This window comes from Carassius carassius, chromosome 30 (assembly GCF_963082965.1).
Source record: "Carassius carassius chromosome 30, fCarCar2.1, whole genome shotgun sequence".
In the NCBI taxonomy this organism is placed as follows: Eukaryota; Metazoa; Chordata; class Actinopteri; order Cypriniformes; family Cyprinidae; genus Carassius; species Carassius carassius.
In genome coordinates, this window is record NC_081784.1 from 3,773,436 (window position 1) to 3,795,520 (window position 22,085).

General features: G+C 35.0%; 2 protein-coding genes across 4 annotated transcripts; both read left to right on the plus strand.

The window, feature by feature from the left end:
• The first annotated feature begins 982 nt into the window (after positions 1–982).
• On the plus strand, positions 983–4,762 carry LOC132110426 (calcineurin B homologous protein 1-like). Its single transcript, XM_059517017.1, has 4 exons — positions 983–1,135; positions 1,551–1,612; positions 3,568–3,690; positions 4,449–4,762. Exons 1-4 carry the CDS (start codon positions 997–999, stop codon positions 4,500–4,502), a joined length of 378 nt encoding a protein of 125 aa, XP_059373000.1. The 5' UTR covers positions 983–996; the 3' UTR covers positions 4,503–4,762.
• A 7,443-nt stretch (positions 4,763–12,205) lies between these two features.
• Positions 12,206–20,515, plus strand: LOC132110431 (KH domain-containing, RNA-binding, signal transduction-associated protein 1-like). Of its 3 annotated transcripts, none has more exons than XR_009424649.1 (11): positions 12,206–12,471; positions 13,383–13,504; positions 13,593–13,709; positions 13,789–13,935; positions 14,431–14,561; positions 14,713–14,950; positions 16,000–16,073; positions 16,283–16,341; positions 17,183–17,352; positions 19,425–19,517; positions 20,363–20,515. XR_009424649.1 is itself a non-coding variant. In XM_059517025.1 (9 exons), exons 1-9 carry the CDS (start codon positions 12,342–12,344, stop codon positions 17,284–17,286), a joined length of 1,122 nt encoding a protein of 373 aa, XP_059373008.1. In that variant the 5' UTR covers positions 12,207–12,341; the 3' UTR covers positions 17,287–18,100. The 3 variants fall into 3 exon arrangements, 1 of the variants encoding a protein (XP_059373008.1); XR_009424648.1 differs by having other exon boundaries at positions 12,207–12,471; positions 19,458–19,517; XM_059517025.1 differs by lacking the exons at positions 19,425–19,517; positions 20,363–20,515 and having other exon boundaries at positions 12,207–12,471; positions 17,183–18,100.
• The last annotated feature ends 1,570 nt before the right edge of the window (positions 20,516–22,085 follow it).

The following is a 22,085-nucleotide window of genomic DNA, read 5'->3' on the forward strand; positions in this document are numbered from 1 at the left end:
GATCTTTTATTGCACCACTAATAGTATACTGTATACACGCAGATTGGATTTAATACTTTTTTTCAGCAAACAACAAGTGCACAATGTGCATAAATTAAAGAAACCCATGAAATATTTCAATGGAAAAGAAAGACCGTATTGGTAATATTAAAAGAAGAAATTTGTGTCTGTATATCACACTTAAAGCAAAAAAAATAAAAATAATTCTAATACAATAATTAATCCGTTTACTTTTGGATTAGTAAAGTTAATTTTATTTTAACTTATTTTTATTTTATTTTTTTGCATTGTGGCATTGTTTTCATGAAAAATATTTTATTTATAAATGCATATTTACACACTACAGTCTTTTATGCTTAACAAGACATTAAAAATGTCTTTCCTGTCGATTTTGATCAATTTAATGTTTCCTAGCTCAATAAAAGTATTAATTTCTTTCCAAAACTAAACTTACTGACCTCGATTTTTTTGTTTTCTTTCAAAACATTACATGAAAAATTGTCATAAAAATGATGAAAATGGTTAAGAGTGATTAAAATAATGTCACAATGCATTATGGTTATCAAAATATCAAAGTATCTTTCTTTTTTTTATGCAAAATAATTGTATTTTTTTTTTGCTTTTGGGAGAAAGTTCTTGACCACTTTCATAAGATTCATCTGGATTTCTCAGAGGAAGTAGTTTCCGTTTCATTGTTTTTGTGAATTTTTGGCTGTAATAACATTACTGTATTATATTATACTGCCTTTATTATACTGCCTTTTGCATGAGTTATTGGTTTCTTTGTGGTTAATTTGGGTTCAAGTGTTTGAATGTTACCATGGGCTCAAATTCCCTAAAGTGTGAAGAAACCATTGCGGGCATGTCAGTGAAAAACATCGTAAAGCACGAGTCTAAAGTAGGACAGCAGTTTCCATGTTTAGGGAGGCATCAGGGAGCTTGTCTGGATCAGCGTCTGGACACCAGATTTAAAGTCTCTCTCTCATTCTCATTCTCATGCATCTCAGTGAGGATCAGGTGAACTTTAGGGGCTTCATGAGGACTTTGGCTCATTTCCGTCCTGTGGAGGATAATGAGAAAAACAAAGACATGATATCTGGCGAGCCGCTCAACAGCAGGACCAACAAACTCCACTGTGAGTTCAACTCTCATATTAATGCCAAGTTAATGTTTCCACAAAAATATTGTGCAGCACAACTTACTATCTCAAATGCCATTAAATTTAAAAAGTCTCAAGACAAGGAATGATTTCAAAACTCGTTTAGCGAAATTTAATGGTCAAATACAATATTAATTTAGAAAATACAAATGTAAGAAATATTGACCAACCAGATATTACAATCCATCATAGTAACTTCAAAACATTTAAAAGCAGGAGAAACGTCATTTCCCCTAAGGGAACTTGAACTGATCCTGGTACTGCTCTTAATCTCCGCTTCAGAACCCTGTTCTCTGCTGCCAGGCCTTGCGATGTACCTATGCATCTAGCATAAAGTGTTGCAACTTAAAAGCTTTTAATAATATTGTGGTTCTCTCTTCTTTCTTTGCAGTCGCTTTCCAGTTGTATGACCTTGACAGAGACGACAAGATCTCCAGAGACGAGCTGCTGCAGGTAAGAGAATCATACATGACAGAAGCGCTCTGCACCCGGCTCTGATATGAGAGACAAAGGAATGTTCTGTGCCCTCTGAACAATGAAGCACTGACTCGGCTGACCTTGCCATCTGAAACCAGCTGTTTATATTCACAGAAGTGCCTCTGTTAGACTCGGAAACCCCATCGCAGCTGGATATCTGTAGATCAGATTCAGGGGATTTCAGGGATATGTTATTTTTTCCTTTACTTTCAAACATGGAAATAATGAAACTTTTTTTCTACTATTATATTTTAGCTTGAAATTTTCTATGCTTGTGCATAGAACTAGATTTTTAAAGAAAACAAACCTATGAGATTTTGCAATCATCATTCCAGTATGTAATCTTTCCACAAGTCTGTGAAAATGCTTTTCCTTCTACTGATTTCCTTTGGGGCATATTTATTTAACTTAACAAATCCCTTTATTTTTACCCTGTGAAGTAAATTATATATATATATATATATATATATATATATATATATATATATATATATATACATATACATACATACATACATACATACATATATACATAGTTTCTACAGAAGTTTCTTCTGCTCAAGCCTGTATTTATTTGATCAAAAATACAGAAAAACAGTAATATTGTGAAATATTATTACAACTTAAAATAATAGTTTTCTATTTGAATATACTTAAAAAAAAATAATTTATTCCTGTGATGCAAAGCTGAATTTTCAGCATCATTACTCCAGCCTTCAGTGTCACATGTAACATCCAGTCTATCACATGATCATTTAGAAATCATTCTAATATTCTGATTTATTATGAGTGTTGGAAACAGTTCTGCTGTCAAATATATTTGATGAATAAAAGGTTAAAAAGAACTGCATTTATTCAAAAAAAAAAAAAAAAAATTCTAATAATATATATTCTAATAATATATTTTCTTTACTATCACTTTTTATCAATTTAACACATCCTTGTTGAATAAAAGTATTGATTTTATTTAAAAAAAAGAAAGAAAGAAAAATTACTGACCCCAAATTACTGACCAGTAGTGTATATTGTTATTACAAAATATTTATATTTTAAAAACATAGCTTCTTTTTTTTTAATTTTTTTTATTTTTTTATTCATCAAAGTATCCTAAAAAAGTATCACATGTTCTGAAAAAATATTAAGCAGCAGAACTATTTCCAACTTTGATAATGAATCATCATATAAGAATAATTTCTAAAGGATCATGTGATAATGATCCTAAAATTTCAGCTTTGCATCACAGAAATAAATGATAATTTAAAGTGTAATAAATTTTAAAACAATTATTTTAAATTGTAATAATATATCACAATATTACATTTTTTCTGTATTTTTGATCAAATAAATGCAGGCTTGATGAGCAGAAGAAACTTCTTTCAAAAACATTAAAAATAGTAATGTTTCCAAACCTTTGGTCTGTACTGTATATATATATATATATATGTATATATATATGTATATGTGTATATATATGTATATGTGTATATATGTGTGTATATATATCATTTTTTTATTTTTTATATTTTTATATGTATCTTTTTTTTTTTTGCACAGTTTTTTGTGACTTTATAATAAACAGCACTTTGCTCCACTTAAACAGTTTTGTTGTCCCCAATATAGTTTTTAACTGTCCTCTTTGCAAAGCTTCTATAAATTTTGATAAATTCACGAATCTGAAAGATTTCTGAAAGAGCTATGTTAAAAAATAAACTTTACAAACATTATATAATGCAGTGTACGTTGCAACTTTGTTTCAGTAGATGATCTTTTTGAACCTCGGGAGATCAGAAAAAGTTTGATTTGGCATGAAACAAGTCATTTGTACAAATGCGTGCATAGAGAATTGTAGTCTAGTGCTGAGCCACTGGATGGCATCAAATAATTATGTAAAAAAAAAATCCAACACTGACTCAAACTTGCTTGTTTTCTAGGTGCTGAGAATGATGGTAGGCGTGAATATTTCTGACGAGCAACTCGGAAGCATTGCAGACAGAACCATCCAGGAAGCTGACACTAACGGAGACATGTGTATCTCCTTCAGCGAGTTCACCAAGGTAATGAAGGGAAAGAAGACGAGTGAAAATTGGCTGAAAGTTTACTTGCCTTCAGCCCATCCAAGATGTAGATGAGTTTGTTTCTTCATGGGAACACATTTGGAGAAATGTAGCATTCTATCACTTGCTCACCAGTGGATCCTCTGCAGTGAATGGGTGCCGTCAGAATGAGAGTCTAAACTGCTGATCAAAAATATCACAGTCATCCACAAGTAATCTGCAAAACTCCAGTCCATTAATTAACATAATGTGAAGTGAGAAGTTCCCTGTTTGTAAGCAACAAATCCATCATAAGTGTTTTAATTTAAAACTGCTGCTGCTGGCAGTAAAAATGCTTCCTCCAGTTGAAAAGTCCATCTCCTGTTGTCCTGTCATATCAAAATCCACCAAATATTTGTTCAGAACTGTTTTCACTTGTAAACAGTGCTTGATATGTCTATATTTCTCTCCTGATTCAGACTAGATTAGCAAAATTAGGGATAGAGGACTTGTTTTTAGCTGGAAGTAATTGTATATAGTTAAAACTATATAATTATGGATTTGTTTCTTACAAACACTCAGCTCTTGGCTTCACAGCATATTAATTGTTGGACTGGAGTGGTGTGGATTATTGTGTTGTGATTAAAATGCTATTTTTTTTTTCTCTCTTTTGGCTCAGGAAAGCAACAGGGTCAGAATGACATGAAAGTGATTAAATGATTCCAAAGTTTGTTTGGGAGTAATTTATTGATTTTCAAAAACCCTTTTTCATACCTCAGGTATTGGAAAAAGTGGACGTGGAACAGAAGATGAGCATCCGCTTCCTTCACTGAAGACCAAACGCGTTGTGAACTCTGATTGGAGCCCATGAGTGTCGATGGAGATAAGACACGCCCCTGACTCTTCTCACTGTGGGCGGATACATCCTTTATAAACATGATTGTGTTGTCATGGTTACATTTGTTCCAATCATCTGTCACTCTTGAGTTGCTGTTGCACCAGAAGAGTGGGTACTCGCATATGTTAAAATTATATTTATTCCAGCTGTGAAATCAGTTAATTAAAACTTTCCCAATAGGGAGGTTGGAATTGATATTGAAACTGACGGGCGCTTCTTGTAATGTCCATTTAGTCACCATCTTAAAGGGTTAGTTCAGCCAAAAATGAAAACTAAGCCATAAATTACTCCACCTGAAGACATCCTTGGATGTATATGACTTTCTTCTTTCAGACAAATTCAAAAATTGGATGACTCCAGGGTGAGTAATTTTATGGCTTAATTTTATTTTTGGCTGAACTGACCTTTCAAAGGCCAAATCTGATACTTCACTAATTCATAATCTTGTTTCTAAGGAATTTCCATGAAAAATATTTTATATAACCTGAGAAAATATTTCGCCCTCAAAAATACCTCTCAAATCATTTTTTTTATCATGAGGGTGTTTTTTCTTCTCGTAATTGATAATGATTGTAAGTCAACATGTAAGAGGGAGTGAAATGGTTGAGATAAACAGAAGAAAATCAGGTCAGTTAAGTCTTTAAGATAATAAGTTATTCTACACGCCCATTTCTTTTTTAAATCATGTATGCATAGTCAAGTAAGATCTGTTTGAGCATCCCAATTAGACATGACAACGTTACCCGAAATACTAACCCTAAAACAGTAGAGGATGTTTTTCACACTAGCATTTTTGCGAATTGAAATTATGCAACTTTCAACTGTATCTTATTTTTTTGCCTGGCAGATGATAACAGTCAAAATCTGTTAGACTTGCATTTTAAGGATGGCCTCGAGATATAGAGGGACCAGAATAGAATAAAAACTTGTGCTGCATGGACTCTTTTAATTTAGACTGGAAAACAAATATCTGGTTCACCCTTAGAACCCCATAGTATTTTGCACAGCCAAACACCACTCACTTCCTTCAGAAAAAGTAAAAATCTTTGCAATTCTCTTAATGTGCAGACATTACTCACTTACTGTTGTTCATTCAGTCCAGTCAATTTCAAAACTAACCAGTGATTTAATGTTGGGTGTGATTTGTTCTATATGACACATGTTCTCAGAGTTGACATGCATCACATTCCTCCTAAATCACTGTGCTGTTCTGTCAGTTATTCATACTTATGTCATTCAGGGTGGATGCAACAATCTGTTGCATTTTAACGCTTTTTGTCTTTGCTTTATATAAGAACAAAATCAAAGTTTTGTGCCTGTGTCTTTGCCGGATATAAACACTGATTATTTGATCAATGCTGCAATTAAATCCGTGTGTCATTCACGGGTACTTCGGGAATTTCTGCTGAGCTTCATGCTGATTCCTGCTTTATGTACAGACTTCTTAAAGGGGACTTCAGATGCCCGTTTTCAACAAGTTGGTATAGTTCTTCAGGGTCTTCATGAAATGTCTGTAACATACATTAAAATTCCTCAGTGGTTGTGTAAAACAACACCCTTTTTACCTGGTCTCTGTTCAAAGTGACTCGTTTTGGTGCATGTCTCTTTAAATGATAATGAGCTTCTGCTCACCCCGCCCTTCTCTTCCGTGGGACATGTCCTCACAAGACACCAGAATATTTCTGTATAAGGCTCGGTGGTGGTCTCACTCAAATAGCTGTCTGTCTACGTAGAAACTAGGGATGTAACAATTAACCAAAAATCGATTCAAATTTGTCACAATTCTAATTGGTTGAGATGCCAAAAAATCTTGATACAATTGGAGTAGGAGTTTATGTGAATGTATCTCTGAGGGGAACTTTCTGTCTTTAGAAAAGATTCCCTGGTATTTTCTTTTCGTCTTGCCTCTGAACAATTCATATGAAAGTAGTGTTGATAAGTTGAATTTCCTTTGTTTACAGCGTTAACCCAGAAAACGCTGTATCATTGCTGTTCATAAGCGCCACCTGCTGTCAGAGAGTGTATCTGCATCTCTCATCTGTCGTTTCGCTCAAATGCGATTTATGTAGTATAGTTTCATAAAACTAAACCTAGACCATTCTGTTTTTGATTATAATACAGTCTAATTTAGATTAAAAACTACTCATGCTACATGTATGCTGGATCGTGATTAAAATCCAGTGGTTGCCTCGAATTTTAAATGGGAAGAGCAAAGACTCAAAGCTTTAGTTTGTACATATTAAGAGATTTATTTTATTTGTGTAACTTGTTTTAAAATGTTTATTTTGTTTTGTTATTTTAATTTCACAAAGAAACATTCAGCCTAATAAAACGATACCTTTTCATTTACTGTATAATGTCTTCAATTTCATTTTGTAAAAAAAATTAACCATGAGAAAATCAAATCGTGAGTTGAGTGAATCGTTACATCCCTGGTAGAAACTGGCTGGAAATTAATCCGATCCAATGTCCCCTTTAAATAAGTCTGATTTGAAATAAGCTTTCCTGAGAGCAAAAATGAAAGGAACTCATTAAGTGTAATAATCATGACATACACTTGAGATGTGGACTCTGTGATTAAGTCATGTATGGTTTTGATTCAAATAAAAAGTGCCATGATTCAAATAAATTGATTCAAATCAAAAGTGCCATGATTCCCTGGTGTTTTGTGATGCAACTCCCTCTGGTGTGGTCTGCAGACTAAACAAATTTTGAGAAATTGTGAAAACCGTTCCATGCTCAAAATGAAAGCAAGCATTCCTTGGATGTAAAAGCAGTATTTTAGGTTTACAAGTTCTTTACAGCACTTGCATCATTAGGAAATGTGATTTTCAGTTGACCTATGAAGTTGTCTGAGCTACAGATTTCACAGACGGATGACGTGATATTTCCTTGGGTGTATCTAGTGAAAGAGTAATGGGTGTTCACACTTATTTAAATCTGAACGCAGTTCTAAGTATCAAGACCAATACCTTCAATACCAATTCTAATAACTTTATTAAATTGATTTATATCTGTGATTTCTATGTGTACAATGGGTAATTATAACTATTTTACATTATTTTAAATGCTATAATTAACAGTAAAATAGCAAAGTATGAGACAACAAAATCCAATCCATTGGAGAAAAACATTTTCATGTCACTTTTCACAAATGAAACCTTTAAAATGCTTACAAATAACATTTAGCAAAGGTTGTCTGATTAAAAAAAAAAGCAAAGATGTAACACTTTCCACTTCAGATTTATGAAGCACGGTAATTTCTCTAGTCTACAAAAACTGACGTTTCGGTATAATTTTTTTCTGCTTTTTTTAAAGCATTTCCTAAGACTATTGAGGAGACATAAACAAAGCAGACTCCTGGTGATCTACCAGCATTCACAATTCATCAATTGTCCTGTGCCAGACACATTGTAAACTGCCCCATTTATGCTTCTTTTGTCTTTGTCCTCTTCTTACATTCACACTCTTGCCCTGTGAGAAACACATTGATAAGCCCCTAATCAATACTCTTTTGTCTCCAGTTTTCACATTTACATGTGAGAACCAATCCACCCCATCAACATCAGCCTCTATTCTGCATCTACTCATCGCTATAAATGTTACAAAAGAGTAAAAATAACTTCTTTTACCTAGTCTTTTGTGGATAGACTTCATAGAAATAAACAGGTTTATAAAAGCATTTTAAGAATGAGGGTGATTGTTACAGGGTCACTTCATTTAAATGTGAAATAATTTAATCTCTTTTGTAAATCAAGTTAAAATCTTCATGTCTTTTGTACACCGCCGTTTAAAAGTTTGGAATCAATAAGATTTGAGATGTTTTATAAAGAAGTCTATTCTGATCCTCAAGGCTGCATTTATTTGATTAGAAATAGAAAAAAACATTATTATTTTGAAATATTGCATTTTAAAATAATGTTTTCCTATATTAATAGGAAATTGAGTCGTGAGTCGTGGCCAAAAGTTTTGAGAATTACATAAATATTGGAAATTGGAAAAGTTGCTGCTTAAGTTTTTATAATAGCAATTTGCATATACTCCAGAATGTTATGAAGAGTGATCAGATGAATTGCATAGTCCTTCTTTGCCATGAAAATTAACTTAATCCCAAAAAAACCTTTCCACTGCATTTCATTGCTGTCATTAAAGGACCTGCTGAGATCATTTCAGTAATCGTCTTGTTAACTCAGGTGAGAATGTTGACGAGCACAAGGCTGGAAATCATTATGTCAGGCTGATTGGGTTAGAATGGCAGACTTGACATGTTAAAAGGAGGGTGATGCTTGAAATCATTGTTCTTCCATTGTTAACCATGGTGACATGCAAAGAAACGCGTGCAGCCATCAGTGCATTGCATAAAAATGGCTTCACAGGCAAGGATATTGTGGCTACTAAGATTGCACCTAAATCAACAATTTTTAGGATCATCAAGAACTCCAAGGAAAGAGGTTCAATTCTTGTAAAGAAGGCTTCAGGGCGTCCAGCAAGTCCAGCAAGCGCCAGGATCATCTCCTAAAGAGGATTCAGCTGCGGGATCGGAGTGCCACCAGTGCAGAGCTTGCTCAGGAATGGCAGCAGGCAGGTGTGAGCGCATCTGCACGCACAGTGAGGCCAAGACTTTTGGAAGATGGCCTGGTGTCAAGAAGGGAAGCAAAGAAGCCACTTCTCTCCAAAATAAACATCAAGGACAGATTGATCTTCTGCAGAAAGTATAGTGAATGGACTGCTGAGGACAGGGGCAAAGTCATATTCTCCGATGAAGCCCCTTTCCGATTGTTTAGGGCATCTGGAAAAAGGCTTGTCCGGAGAAGAAAAGGTGAGCGCTACCATCAGTCCTGTGTCATGCCAACAGTAAAGCATCCTGACACCATTCATGTGTGGGGTTGCTTCTCATCCAAGGGAGTGGGCTCACTCACAATTCTGCCCAAAAACACAGCCATGAATAAAGAATGGTACCAAAACACCCTCCAACAGCAACTTCTTCCAACAACAGTTTGGTGAAGAACAATGCATTTTCCAGCACGATGGAGCACCGTGATAAGGCAAAAGTGATAACTAAGTGGCTCGGGGACCAGAATGTTGAAATTTTGGGTCCATGGCCTGGAAACTCCCCAGATCTTAATCCCATTGAGAACTTGTGGTCAATCCTCAAGAGGCGGGTGGACAAACAAAAACCCACTAATTCTGACAAACTCCAAGAAGTGATTATTAAAGAATGGGTTGCTATCAGTCAGGATTTGGCCCAGAAGTTGATTGAGAGCATGCCCAGTCGAATTGCAGAGGTCCTGAAAAAGAAGGGCCAACACTGCAAATACTGACTCTTTGCATAAATGTCATGTAATTGTCGATAAAAGCCTTTGAAACGTATGAAGTGCTTGTAATTATATTTCAGTACATCACAGAAACAACTGAAACAAAGATCTAAAAGCAGTTTAGCAGCAAACTTTTTGGAAACTAATATTTATGTAATTCTCAAAACTTTTGACCACGACTGTATATATGTATATATATATATATATATATATATATATATATATATATATATATATATTAGGCAGCACAAGTGTTTTCAACATTGATAATAAATCAGTATATTAAAATGATTTCTGAAGGATCGTGTGACACTGAAGACTGGAGTATAATGGCTAATGAAAATTCAGCTTTGCATCACAGAAATAAATTATATATTAAAGTATATGAAAACAGAAAACTTTTATTTTAAATAGTAATAATATTTTACAACATTACTGGTTTTTTTTTCTCTATCTTTGGTCAAATAAATGCAGCCATGATGAACAGAAGAGACTTCTTTAAAACACATTGATGATCGCAAATGTTTTTTAACAGCAGTATGTTTGTTTTTTTAATCGTTGTGTAAAGTGGGGCACTGCCTAATGTGGGACACTTAAGGTTTCGTGTTTGTAGCTCCCCCATAAATACATGAATTCCAGTGAAACTCTGGGTTACCAAAGCTGTGGTGTCATGTGATCAAAATCACATCACCTCTCAAATGTACAGTCATAAATGAGGGTGGAGGAATCATCAAACTGGAAGCACAATGTGTGAAGACCACCCAAAGGTCAGTGACAAACTTGATATTAAGGAGTATAAACTTATTAAACTTAAACTTATTACATGTGTGTCCATGAAAAAAATAGTATAACGTTGTATTTATAAACTATTTTATATTTTATTAAAATTTCCTACTGTCCCACTTTAGGAAATATGGTTTTGAAAATTGGGACAGTACTTCAGAAGGTCAAATATGCATGGAGGGGCATAGTTTGTGGGGCAAAAAATTATTATTTACAGGGTTTTTATGCAATATTAGAATGCTGTTACTGCAGATGGGATTATAGATGATAAAGATGGTGTCTTGACATGTAAAGCACTGCTTGTTTTCAGAGATATAATGAGTTGTAGGTTGTTTTTATTCAGGTAGTTCTCAAGGTTTGTGCAAGCTAAGGTTTTCAAAAAGACTGTTGTGATTGTATGTGCTTTTTTAGTAAAAGAGAAAGTATTACTCAAATTGGTCTTAAATGTTTTTAAAAAGCAGTTCACTGCACGTTCATGAATTCGGAATCCAGATTGATCTAGACTAAAATTAAACTTAACCTAAAGCCTCAACTGTGGTTTTGTATTTTGTCTTCAAATAGGCCTAAAGGTTATGCCTGCTGTGGTTGAATGTGTTTGTTGAATTAGAGAACAGTCAGGAATTTATATCTTCATAACATACCATAACATAACATAAGATTTGACTGTTCTACATGAAAGGTGGTTTTGACCTTTTATCATAGACTTATCAGTGTCCCACATTACATTTACATTTATTCATTTAGGAAGACATCTGTCCCACATTAAGGAAACATCTGTCCCACATTAGGAAGCTGCAGATTTTATTAGATATGTCTATCATTTCTTTTATGAATGTGGTATCTGCATTTTCTCTTTTGATTTATTTAGGACACATCCTGGGGTTTTTATTAGGTGTGAATTTTATGTTTTGGCTACACATCGCAGCATGTCACAGAAATCTGAAATGCAGGGCAATTCTCCCTACTATTTTTATGAATTGTAAAATAGGTGTATTCTGTATCAAACTGTCCCTAACTGTTTTTATTACCATTTTCCAAAAATCATAAATAGTTAATATTAACCACTGCAAATAGCAGATAAAAAAAAAAAAAAAAAAAACTGAACACAGTTTTCCACTTTTTCTAGTTATATTTATTATTTTCATTTTCACAAACTATGAATAGGCAGTCTAGAGTAATAACTTGTGTGTGTATATATATATATATATATATATATATATATATATATATATATATATATATATAAACATTTTTTATAATGTATCCTTTAAAACGTGCTTGATTACTTAGTCAGTGTATATTGTTTCGGTGATGTTGTTTTTACAACTCTTATACTCCATATTTCGATTTTTGATCATAGAGGTAGATCACTTTTTTCAGTAAAGGCCGACGGGGCCTAAAGTAATTTCTACATCATAGTCGCCTGACAACTGTTACTTTTCTCAGCGCTGATCAAGGATAGTCCAATCACAGTCGTGTTCTCAGTCGGCGCCCCTCCCCCAATCGCTGAAACGGAAGCAGGTTTCGCCACGTGACGTAATTTCCATCTGTACCATTAGCCGCCCGCCATTTCCTTTGTTAAGACGAGTAGAAAAGCCTCGGCACGCACTTTCTGCGCCATTCTCCTGCACTAGCCGCTTGAATCCTCTGCAAAAGCCCCGTCAACCGATAGCAACATGGACGGTAATAACAGCACCATTAAAAGGAAGAGCAGCACCGGCGACGGTAAATATCTGCCGGAGTTACTGGCGGAGAAAGACAGCCTGGACTCCTCGTTCACGCACGCCATGAAACTCCTCTCTGCAGGTCAGTGCGCCTTCATTCATTACTCAACACTTCACACAGACTAAACTGGTATTAAATAGCCACTTCAAACCCGCTTTTCAAGATAATTTCTTTAATATTTATACAGGTAGATGTTCACGTGTGTCGGTGAAGCGTGTGCTGTAACGTTAGGCCCAGAAGACGTGGATTTGGCCGTTGGGCCGCGTTGCGCTTTTAAATTTAATTATTTTTATTACCGTTGTATAAAATGTTCGTGTTGTGTAATGCTGGGAAGCTTGGTTCGTATACAATCAGGTCAAATTGGAACCACGTTGAAAATCATTATCAAAATATATTCTTCGGCCGAAGGCGCTAATTTCTTAATAATGAGCATGCAGTTTTAATGGGAAATATGATATGCTTGTGGCATATTCACGGTGCATTTAGACCTATTTACAGAGAACTGCGTGTTTAAGGAATCTATTTTTAATTTTTTTTTTAAAGATTGCGTGTATGTGACTCCCTTCGGACAGCATCGTTTGCATTTCTTTTGTGGAGAAAGACGATCCCATGATGCATTGGTCGGTGGGTTGCAGACAATGCAAGAGAAGCGTGCATTATAAATCTAGCTTATTTTGCACCGAAAACCAACGAAACGAGCATACATTTATTATTTATGTATAATGTAATAATGGTTTAGGGCATTCCATTGATTGCAGAAAGTGTAATTTTAATAATAAACATTCATTCCCCCACTGCCCTTTTCTGTTTCTTGAAGCAAAAAAGGTTGTTTTGTAGATTTTATAAGATCTATAGAAAGAATCTATTCTTTTGTATTTACTGGATTAATTTTTTTTCATTAGGAATCAGTTTGCAATCTTTTCACATTGCTGTGGTGATGCAAAATAAAATGTAAAATTCGCTCTGAGCTGATCTTGTGTTTTCTCTTGCAGAGATTGAAAGGGTCCAGAAAGGTGAACCTAAAAAAGAGTCCGAGACGTATCTGGATCTGTTCACCGCCAAGAACGTGAGGGTGAAAGAGCGAGTGCTCATTCCCGTGAAGCAGTACCCTCGGGTAATCGTTGCACGCTGTCTGACTTGGTCTATATGTTGCAAGGATTTGTTATTTGACATTTATTAACCGATGTCTCAATGTTTCTCAGTTCAATTTTGTGGGAAAGATTCTGGGGCCGCAGGGCAGCACTATCAAACGTCTGCAGGAGGACACCGGGGCGAAGATCTCCGTCCTGGGCAAAGGATCCATGAGAGATAAGACCAAGGTAATGAACCAGGCTGCACTGCCAGTGAGTTTTCTGTTTAAGGAGCAGGTTACTAAAGATGAAATTGTGAAACCTACAGGAAGAGGAGCTGAGGAAGGGTGGAGATCTGAAGTATGCACACTTGGCCATGGAGCTGCATGTGCACATCGAGGTTTTCGCTCCAATTCCTGATTGTTACCTGCGTATGGCTCATGCCATGGATGAGGTCAAGAAGTTCCTAATGCCTGTAAGTATCAATGCAAGACAACCGATGCTTTAACCTGTCACTATTTTTCATATTTTCCTCAATCACTCATTTAAATTATGATCTGCATTTTAATAAAGATGATGCCCATTTTTCCCTGTTTTCAATGAATGTGCACAAAAATAGCTGGTAAAATGTCTTTATACAGCTTGCACTTTGCTGTTTATCAGAAAATAGAATATTTACTGTCACTCTTTGGCTTTTGCATTAGACACAATACCTAATGGAATTGGGTATTATAACTCAAAAGTATATTATAAATGTGAACAAAAAAAATCTAGAACTAAATTATGATGCTAATAACTGGAAATGCATCACCACAATCTGAAGTGTCTTGTTTTTTTTTTTTTTAACGGGTGTATCCCTTATTTTTTTATGGGCTTTCACAGGGGTTGTAATGCATTGTAAAGCCTGTTGAAATTAAGGTAAACTCTTTAATAATTGTTAGCCTGATTAATCCTTTCTCTGGTGTGTCAGGTGGAAGGGCTTGAAGATATGCACCCAGATGCATTCATGGATCCAGGGTTTCTGAATGGTTCTCAGGATATGTCTGGCAGAGGCCCGCCTCCTGGCCGAGGCCGTGGTGGACCACCCCCAATGGGCCCTAGGTGAGATGATATAAAAAAATATAGCCTCTAGCCCTAAATATAGCCTCTGTTAGCTACATGCATCTGTTGATAGAATAATTCTGTCTCATGTAAGCTTAACCATCTTAAGTGTTGAGAATGCGGTAATAATCCATATATATTGTGCTCAAAGGGGTCGTGGTATGCCGCCTCGTGGAGGACCACGTGGAGGAGGACCAAGAGGAGGTCCAGGGCGTGGAGCTGCATCGAGGGGAGCCCCCGCAGGAAGAGGTGGTCCTCCACCCCCAACATCAGCCAGAGGAGGAGCAGCCGCTCGGTCAAGACCACCAACCCAAACTCAGAGGATGACACCAGCAACCGCTCTCTCCCACCAGCAGCACCAGTCCAAACCGGAAACCTACGGCGAATATGTAAATCAATATCCAGAACACCACTGTTAAATGCAACTGTTGTCTGCACTGCCATTCAAAAGTATGGAGTTGATATGATTTGTCTTCCAGTTTACATTGATCAAAAGTGATCAGAAACATTTATAATGTTACAAATATCTCTACTTCAAATAAATGTTCTTTTGACCTTTCTGTTCATCAAAGACTCTTGAAAAACTTGTCATAGTAATCGGGTGCAGGATATATATAGGCCCGTGATTAATGTGCATCTAATCAGCGGTAACTACTATCAGGTGCATGAGTTCACAGAGCAGCTGTTACTACACAGAGCGTTGTTAACCGACAAGCTGTGACAAGCTGTGCAAATCAGTGGTGATGATGAATGTGGATTTGCGCAGCTTGTCAGTTAACAATGGATCCGTGTAGTAACAGCTGCTCTATGAACTCATGCACCTGATAGTAGTTACCGCTGATTAGATGGGCATTAATCATCTGCAATATATATTGTGCACTCCCAACAGTAATACTGTATTTAAAAAAATATAAATATTACACGTTATTTTGAATTGTAATTTTTTACAAAATACCTGTTTTACAGTTTTTGCCTTTTTTTTTTTTTTTTTTTTTTTTTTTTTTTTTTAATCAAATATTCAGCTTTGGTAAACGAGTATTTAAAAAATAATTGAACAATCCCAAACTGTTGAATGGTAATGTACTACAAGACTGTCTGGCATGTTTTTATAATAAAATTTCCATATTGTTGTAATACTAGTTTGTGAATGCGTATTCTACACGTACTTGTTCGGTCCTAAGTAACCAACAAACCAGTATAAATTCGAAGGTCAATAGAATCTGCTCCTAATATTAATTTGTCAGCAAATCAGACCACACTGGTAGCTCTATATGACTTTTTATTAATTTTTTTGCTCCGCATTAGAACTGTGATTTCATTGTTTGACTTATGCTGTCACTTTGTGGAAACAACCGTTTCCTGTTTTCAGTGAAAAGTCCAAGTCTTTAGAAATATTTTTAGCTTGTGATGCATCTCCATGTCTCCTGTATTTTCGCAGGCATATGAAGAATCATACGCAGAGCCTTCCTATGAAGGATATGAGAGCTACTACAGTCAGCCTGCTCCACAGCCGTGAGTGCTGGTTTCTGCTTTATCTTTCTCTTATTAGTAGAGACTTCTTTCTCTAATTAATTTCTATAAATCCCTATTCACACATTTTAGTTGTAACCTATAAATTTATGGTTTCTCAGGAGCCATGCTTATTTTTCCTTATCCAAAGTCTTGTCTTATTTTTAATTTTGACTTTACAAAACTCCTTTTAAAACTTTTTTGTTCCACAGAGACACAGAGTATTATGATTACGGTCACGGAGAGGCACAAGAAACTTACGAGTCTTACAGTAAGACAAACTCATATATCCACGAATCAGCTTTTTTGGCCCATCATTGAGACAATAGAGACAGTCGATACTACAGACTTTAATGTTAATGTTTTTATGCTTAAAGGGTCATGAAACCCCAGACTCCTTATGACATTTTAGCTGAGACGTTTGTATTGCACATCATAGAAGACTATTAGCATCAAATTAAATTTTTTTTGGGAGAAAACTGCTTAATTTAAAGCTTTTTATTTTGCACTTTTAAGCTCTCCAGGTTTAAAATCTGCATAATGTTGACTTCTCAAATTGTGACAATGTACTAATGTACATCGATGACACTGAAGTGTCTATTAAATTTATTTATGAGACTACATGCTCTTATCCTCTGAGAAGACGCTTGACCTAATTCTTCACAGCAGCATGTGTTGATTTGCTATGACAGAAGCTTTAGACCGTGACATTATCCGAGAGAAACGTTCATGGATCAGAGGAGAGTCTTTTTATTTTGCTTTGTAATAAGAGTTTGTCACAAACGCAATTCAATCTCTTAGTGAGTATAACCATTTTTATAGCTCCATGACACGGCCCATCAAAAGGCTTGTATAAGTATTGTAAAACTTGTATTAGTTTAAGTGCTGCAGAATAAACATGAACATGCAGTTGCATAAATTGTAATGTTTCGGAGTGCTCTGCAGTACACCGCGCCCACTGAATGTTTTTTTTTTTTATTGTGGTGAGAAGGGGTGTTTCATGACCTTTAAACTATAGCACACACACGTCTCATGCCAGGAACACAGTTTAAGATGTTCCAAGTTCTGCTTGAATCAGTTTTTCCATGTTAAGGGTGTGTGTTTGTTTTTAGCTGGAGATGAATGGGCTGGAGGCGCTTGGGGTGGCACTGGTGGAAAGGCTCCGACTGCCCGGCCGGGCAAATCTTATCGGGAACATCCATACGGCAGATACTGAGAGCTGTCCGTCACGACGGTTGTCTGGCAACTTCCTCCCCATCGTAACCTCTTGTAACCACCTAAAGTAATTTTAGTTGTTTTTTTTTTTTTTTTGTATTGTTTTGGTTAACACTCCTTTTTAATATTCTGAATCTACTCTTTAAATAATACAATGACCATAAGTTTGACGTGAGGCATTTTAAATTTGAGATTACAATACTGTGCTTATTCGCTTTTCTGTTATATAAATTTCTGTTTTTGTTAATTTCCTTTAATGCATAAGTGTTTCTTCTCTTGAAAAAGATACCTGAATGCTAGATAAGCTGATGGCTATGTGTAAAATTGGGGGAGGGGGGATAAAAAAACAACTGCCTGTTAATGTCACTTAGATTTATTCCAAACGCGCTTTGGTAATGCACAAAAAAAAAAATATTTGAGGAATGCACAAAAATATTAGTTCTAGTAAAAAAAACATGATAATTATTCTTTAAAGAATAAATTCCAATTGGTTTTTTCATTATTTACGGTTTGAAATTTTCGTGAAAACATTCAAACTTCGCATCTGCTGATTCGTTTTGTTAAATGAGCAAAACAAATATCGCTAAGTTTGTAGTTTAGATTTACTTGTAGTCAGATAAAAGTACAACCCTCTCAAATATTTGTACGTACAATACTCAACTAATAAAAACTTGTTCTTTTGGTGTTTAGAAGTTTGCAGTTTCCGAAATAATAGCAAGCTTGTGTGCATTTCCTAACTAGGGAACTAAATATGTCCAAAATGTGTCCCTATCAGTTTGTCAATAAAGCTTAGTTTTCTTTTACAGCCTTCAAAACCTTTGTATTTGACTTTTATTAAAGTGCTAATATTCATCCCATATAAAATTGTTGCAAACTGTCAAAATTCTGCATGCAATTTATAACATCACAACATTTAGATGGAAAACTTTTTTTACTCACTTAATGCTGTTCAAAAAATATTGTGTATAAACCGTTGATTAAATTAGTCTGCAATTATTTGTATTAAGTAGATCGTGAAAAATGTGCATACTTATGTCTTGTACAGAAACAATTGACCTCAAAAGACCAATATTTCCAAATTTTACCTGGGTCCCCTAACAATCTTATCTCAATTATATAATTTAATTGTTTTAAAGGGGTCATATCTTTAAAATCAGCTTTTCATTAAGCTTTTGAGTGTTGATGTTCATAATGTGACAACATGTAATAACATTCAGGACTAAAAACTTAAATTATTAGTGTAAACTAAACGACTGTTTTGGTGCAAAACCAAGTGGATTTTATTTAATATGACCTCTTTAACAAAAAAAATAGTAATCTATTCAACACTAACAATGATTTATACACAATACTAAGAAAATCCTGGATCTTTTTTATGTGTTTATACCTGTTTTAAAAGCGATAACCCTGTTGCAACTTTGCATCAGAGTCACTAAATCCCTCTGATGTCACAGAGACTCTACATATCTGTCTTCTATTGAGAAGGATCTTGAGGTAAGACCTGCAGAGTCACCTCTAAAAGTGCAAATAGATCCCCATTTTTAAAAGGTAAAGTATACATGCACAAAACAAATTCGATATTTGGTGCTCTGGTAATATCTGGTAATTTTGCGTGAGAAAAAAAAAAATAAGCAAAAGAAACTCCATGATGTATTCAACCAGATCACTCAACACAAAGACTTTTGTAGCCCAGGGTGAGAGTTTTGACCGTGAAGATGATTCAAATGTTGCATTCGCTGGCTTAATAAACCACAAAATTGGGAAAGAAGGCGTAAAGTGTAACGCAAGCTTCAAAAAGGTAATATCAACCTTAAATTTCTCTCTTAGCACAAATGTTCATTTATTCATTTCTACACAATCATTACAAACTCAAATTCCGTTTGCAAATTCAAAAGACAATATTCCTAAACCTGGTTAACACATTAAACATTAATTTTCTAAAACTTAGTATTATATAGTATTTGTTATATGCAACTCTTGTTTTAAAAACCAAATAGATTGTAGTTTTTAGTCAAAATTACATTGTTCTTAAAAAGTGTTCTTGTAGCTGTACAAAATAGACAAAAATGTCCTCAAATCTAACAAGTATGTAATGTGAGATGTGTAGAGTTGGACTTCTCTGTGGAGTTGATTTGTGAGGTCTTGTACTAACTCGTCTTTTGTGTTGCTCAGTGACTGATGCCATGAGGTTCTTTCCAGACTGGCTTTACCAGCAGCTGCTACAGGTGAAAAGTGTGTGTGTGTGTGTGTGTGTGTACATGACCGCAAACATACAATAGTTTAAAGTACATGAGTAAGAATTGTAAGTAACATCTTGAGTTAATAGAATCTGTGATTTTGATTTTAGTAATTCAATCTAAGAGTCAATCTAAATTCAATTTTACCTTTACATAATTCAGTTGTCATGTTCAAATAGATGGCCTTTACGAAACTGGTTGTAAATCTCTCTGCAAAATTATCAAGAAGTGTTGGAATTTTTTTTATGTCTGCATGTTTTTCATTTAGAACAGGTTTTGCACTTTTTGTAACCGATTAGTCGTAGGCATCATTGATTTTGAACTTATGTACACTAGTTTTTGAGTGTGAAAAGCATTTGTGGGATAATTTTGGCAGTGTTAACTCATAAACGGATGTGCATAAGCTCAGATCAAAAATGGCTCTGAACACTGTAGCTTGCAAACATCTCCTCGTGTCTTATTGCATTACTGGAAGGGTCATGTGAAAGTTTACATTTATTGGACCAAAGAGTACTGGAATGCTTACAGTGGATATGCTTTAATTCTGCGGTTTTAACATTGTGTATATACATGCATTATAGGTTGTTCATAAAAGTCTTTATTGTCTTGTGTAGCACCAAATCCTGTGGGCATGTCTGTGGTTTCTCTGAAAAGAATGTAGTTAATAGTCATGCAGGCTTGCACACCTCTTTAGTCTTTGAGTGGGGAAAGACCAAGTCTTTGAATCCTTTCATGGTTTCAGTCGGTTGTGACACTGTTCTGCTTCTGTGCAAGGTTACATTTCAAAAGGATATTGTCTAATAAACAGTAACATTTTAATGCATTGTCTCTGTGTTGCAGGCTCATGGTGTCATTGAAGAGGAAAATGACAGCGCATTTTAATACGTGTGATTTTAGTGAAGATTTTAGTCTTTTAAATCATGTTTTTGTTACTTGTTTTTTATACATGCATTTTTTGGATCCCAATAAATGAATTTATACTGTTTTACTGAAGTTGTATTGCTGATTGTTTCAGAATGAGGTAGTATTGCATAAGTGAAGATTCTCTCTTGCAGTTTTATTCAGAGTATGTTTTAGCCTAAATTTAGAGTTTTATTTATTTTCCAAGTCAGTAGTTTGTTACAAAAATGCTCGTGCTGATCATTTAGGGGGAAATAAGTTATTGGGAAAAGTTTTACCCAATGTTGTTGTGGTGAATTGTTTTTATTGCAACATTAGGCTGATCATAATCAACTAAAGTTTGTCAAGATTATCTTTGAAGTTGGCTTGAGAAAGCATCAACACAAATTAGTTTTTTTTTTTTTTTTTTTTTCATAGAGCACTTTTTTTCTTATTTAAACAATTGTTCACCAAAGTGCTGTACAAGAATACTCAAAGTAATTTTACACAGAGCAAAAAGTAAAGGGTGTTAACAGAATACATAAAACCGCTAAATGCCAGTGTGTATAAAATAAGTTTTTAATACTGGATTTAAAAACATCAAGGGCCTGCTTAACATAAAGGGGGAAGTTATTCCAAAGCTTTGGACCTGTGACAGCAAAGGTCCTTCCTTGCTTTTTAACCTTGTTTGAAGTACAAGTATGGGTGCAATTTGTTGTTGCAGCAGCATTTTGGGCCATCTGTAAATGTTTGAGAGGTCTGATTGATACTTACATTATAGAGGCTATTACAATAGTCAAGACCTATCGAGATAAAAGCATGAATGACATTTTCAAAATTATTAAAAGACAAAAGAGATTACTTTTGATAATGGGTTGCATTTTTAACCAAGCTGTCTCAAAAGAGAACGAGACAGCCTCAAACTGGTCAAAAACAGCAGAGCACATTACTGTAATAGGTGTATCAACAGAAGGAAGTGAAATATGTGCTCTAACAAAAATCTTAAAAAAAAATATATATATATTTTATGTTTGGTTTTTGAAGTACTAAGGTTTTAAGGCCAAAATTGAATATTCTTATGGTTGCAGTTTCTTGGGAGTTCAGGGTGATTGCTAGTGTACTATTGGTGGTTCATATTTTATTCTCTGTTCTTTGTAGAGGACGCCAGGACTGAGTAAAAAAAAAATAGCCAATGTTTTCTCCTTTCATTACCTATTTTTAAACACAACCCAGTCTTTCTTTCTCCGTCTAGATCAGTGATCCTTGAATCTGGCTCGTTGGATCCACTTTCCTGTTGAGCAGTTCCAACCCTTTATGTTATTTCCTGTTTGGCTGTTCTGAAAGGCTTTTTATCTTGGCCTTCTTTCTCTTTATTTTTTGTCTTAACTGTTACTGAATGGAATGCACAGGATTATGGGATATCAAAGGGATGCATCAGAATGAACTTTATTGCCAGGTTTACACATACAAGGAATTTGTTTTTGTGATAGAAGCTACGCGGTGCAACAGAATGACAGCGACAGAACAAAAAAAAAAAACATAAAAGAATACAAAATACAAATAAGTAGGTAAGTAATGACAATATACATCTATGCTGCTTTTAGAGGGCAGATGAAGGCATCTCAGGAGACAGGAACTGAAGCCAAAATTGATTTCGGACGTGCCTTAATGCCTTCCTACCTTG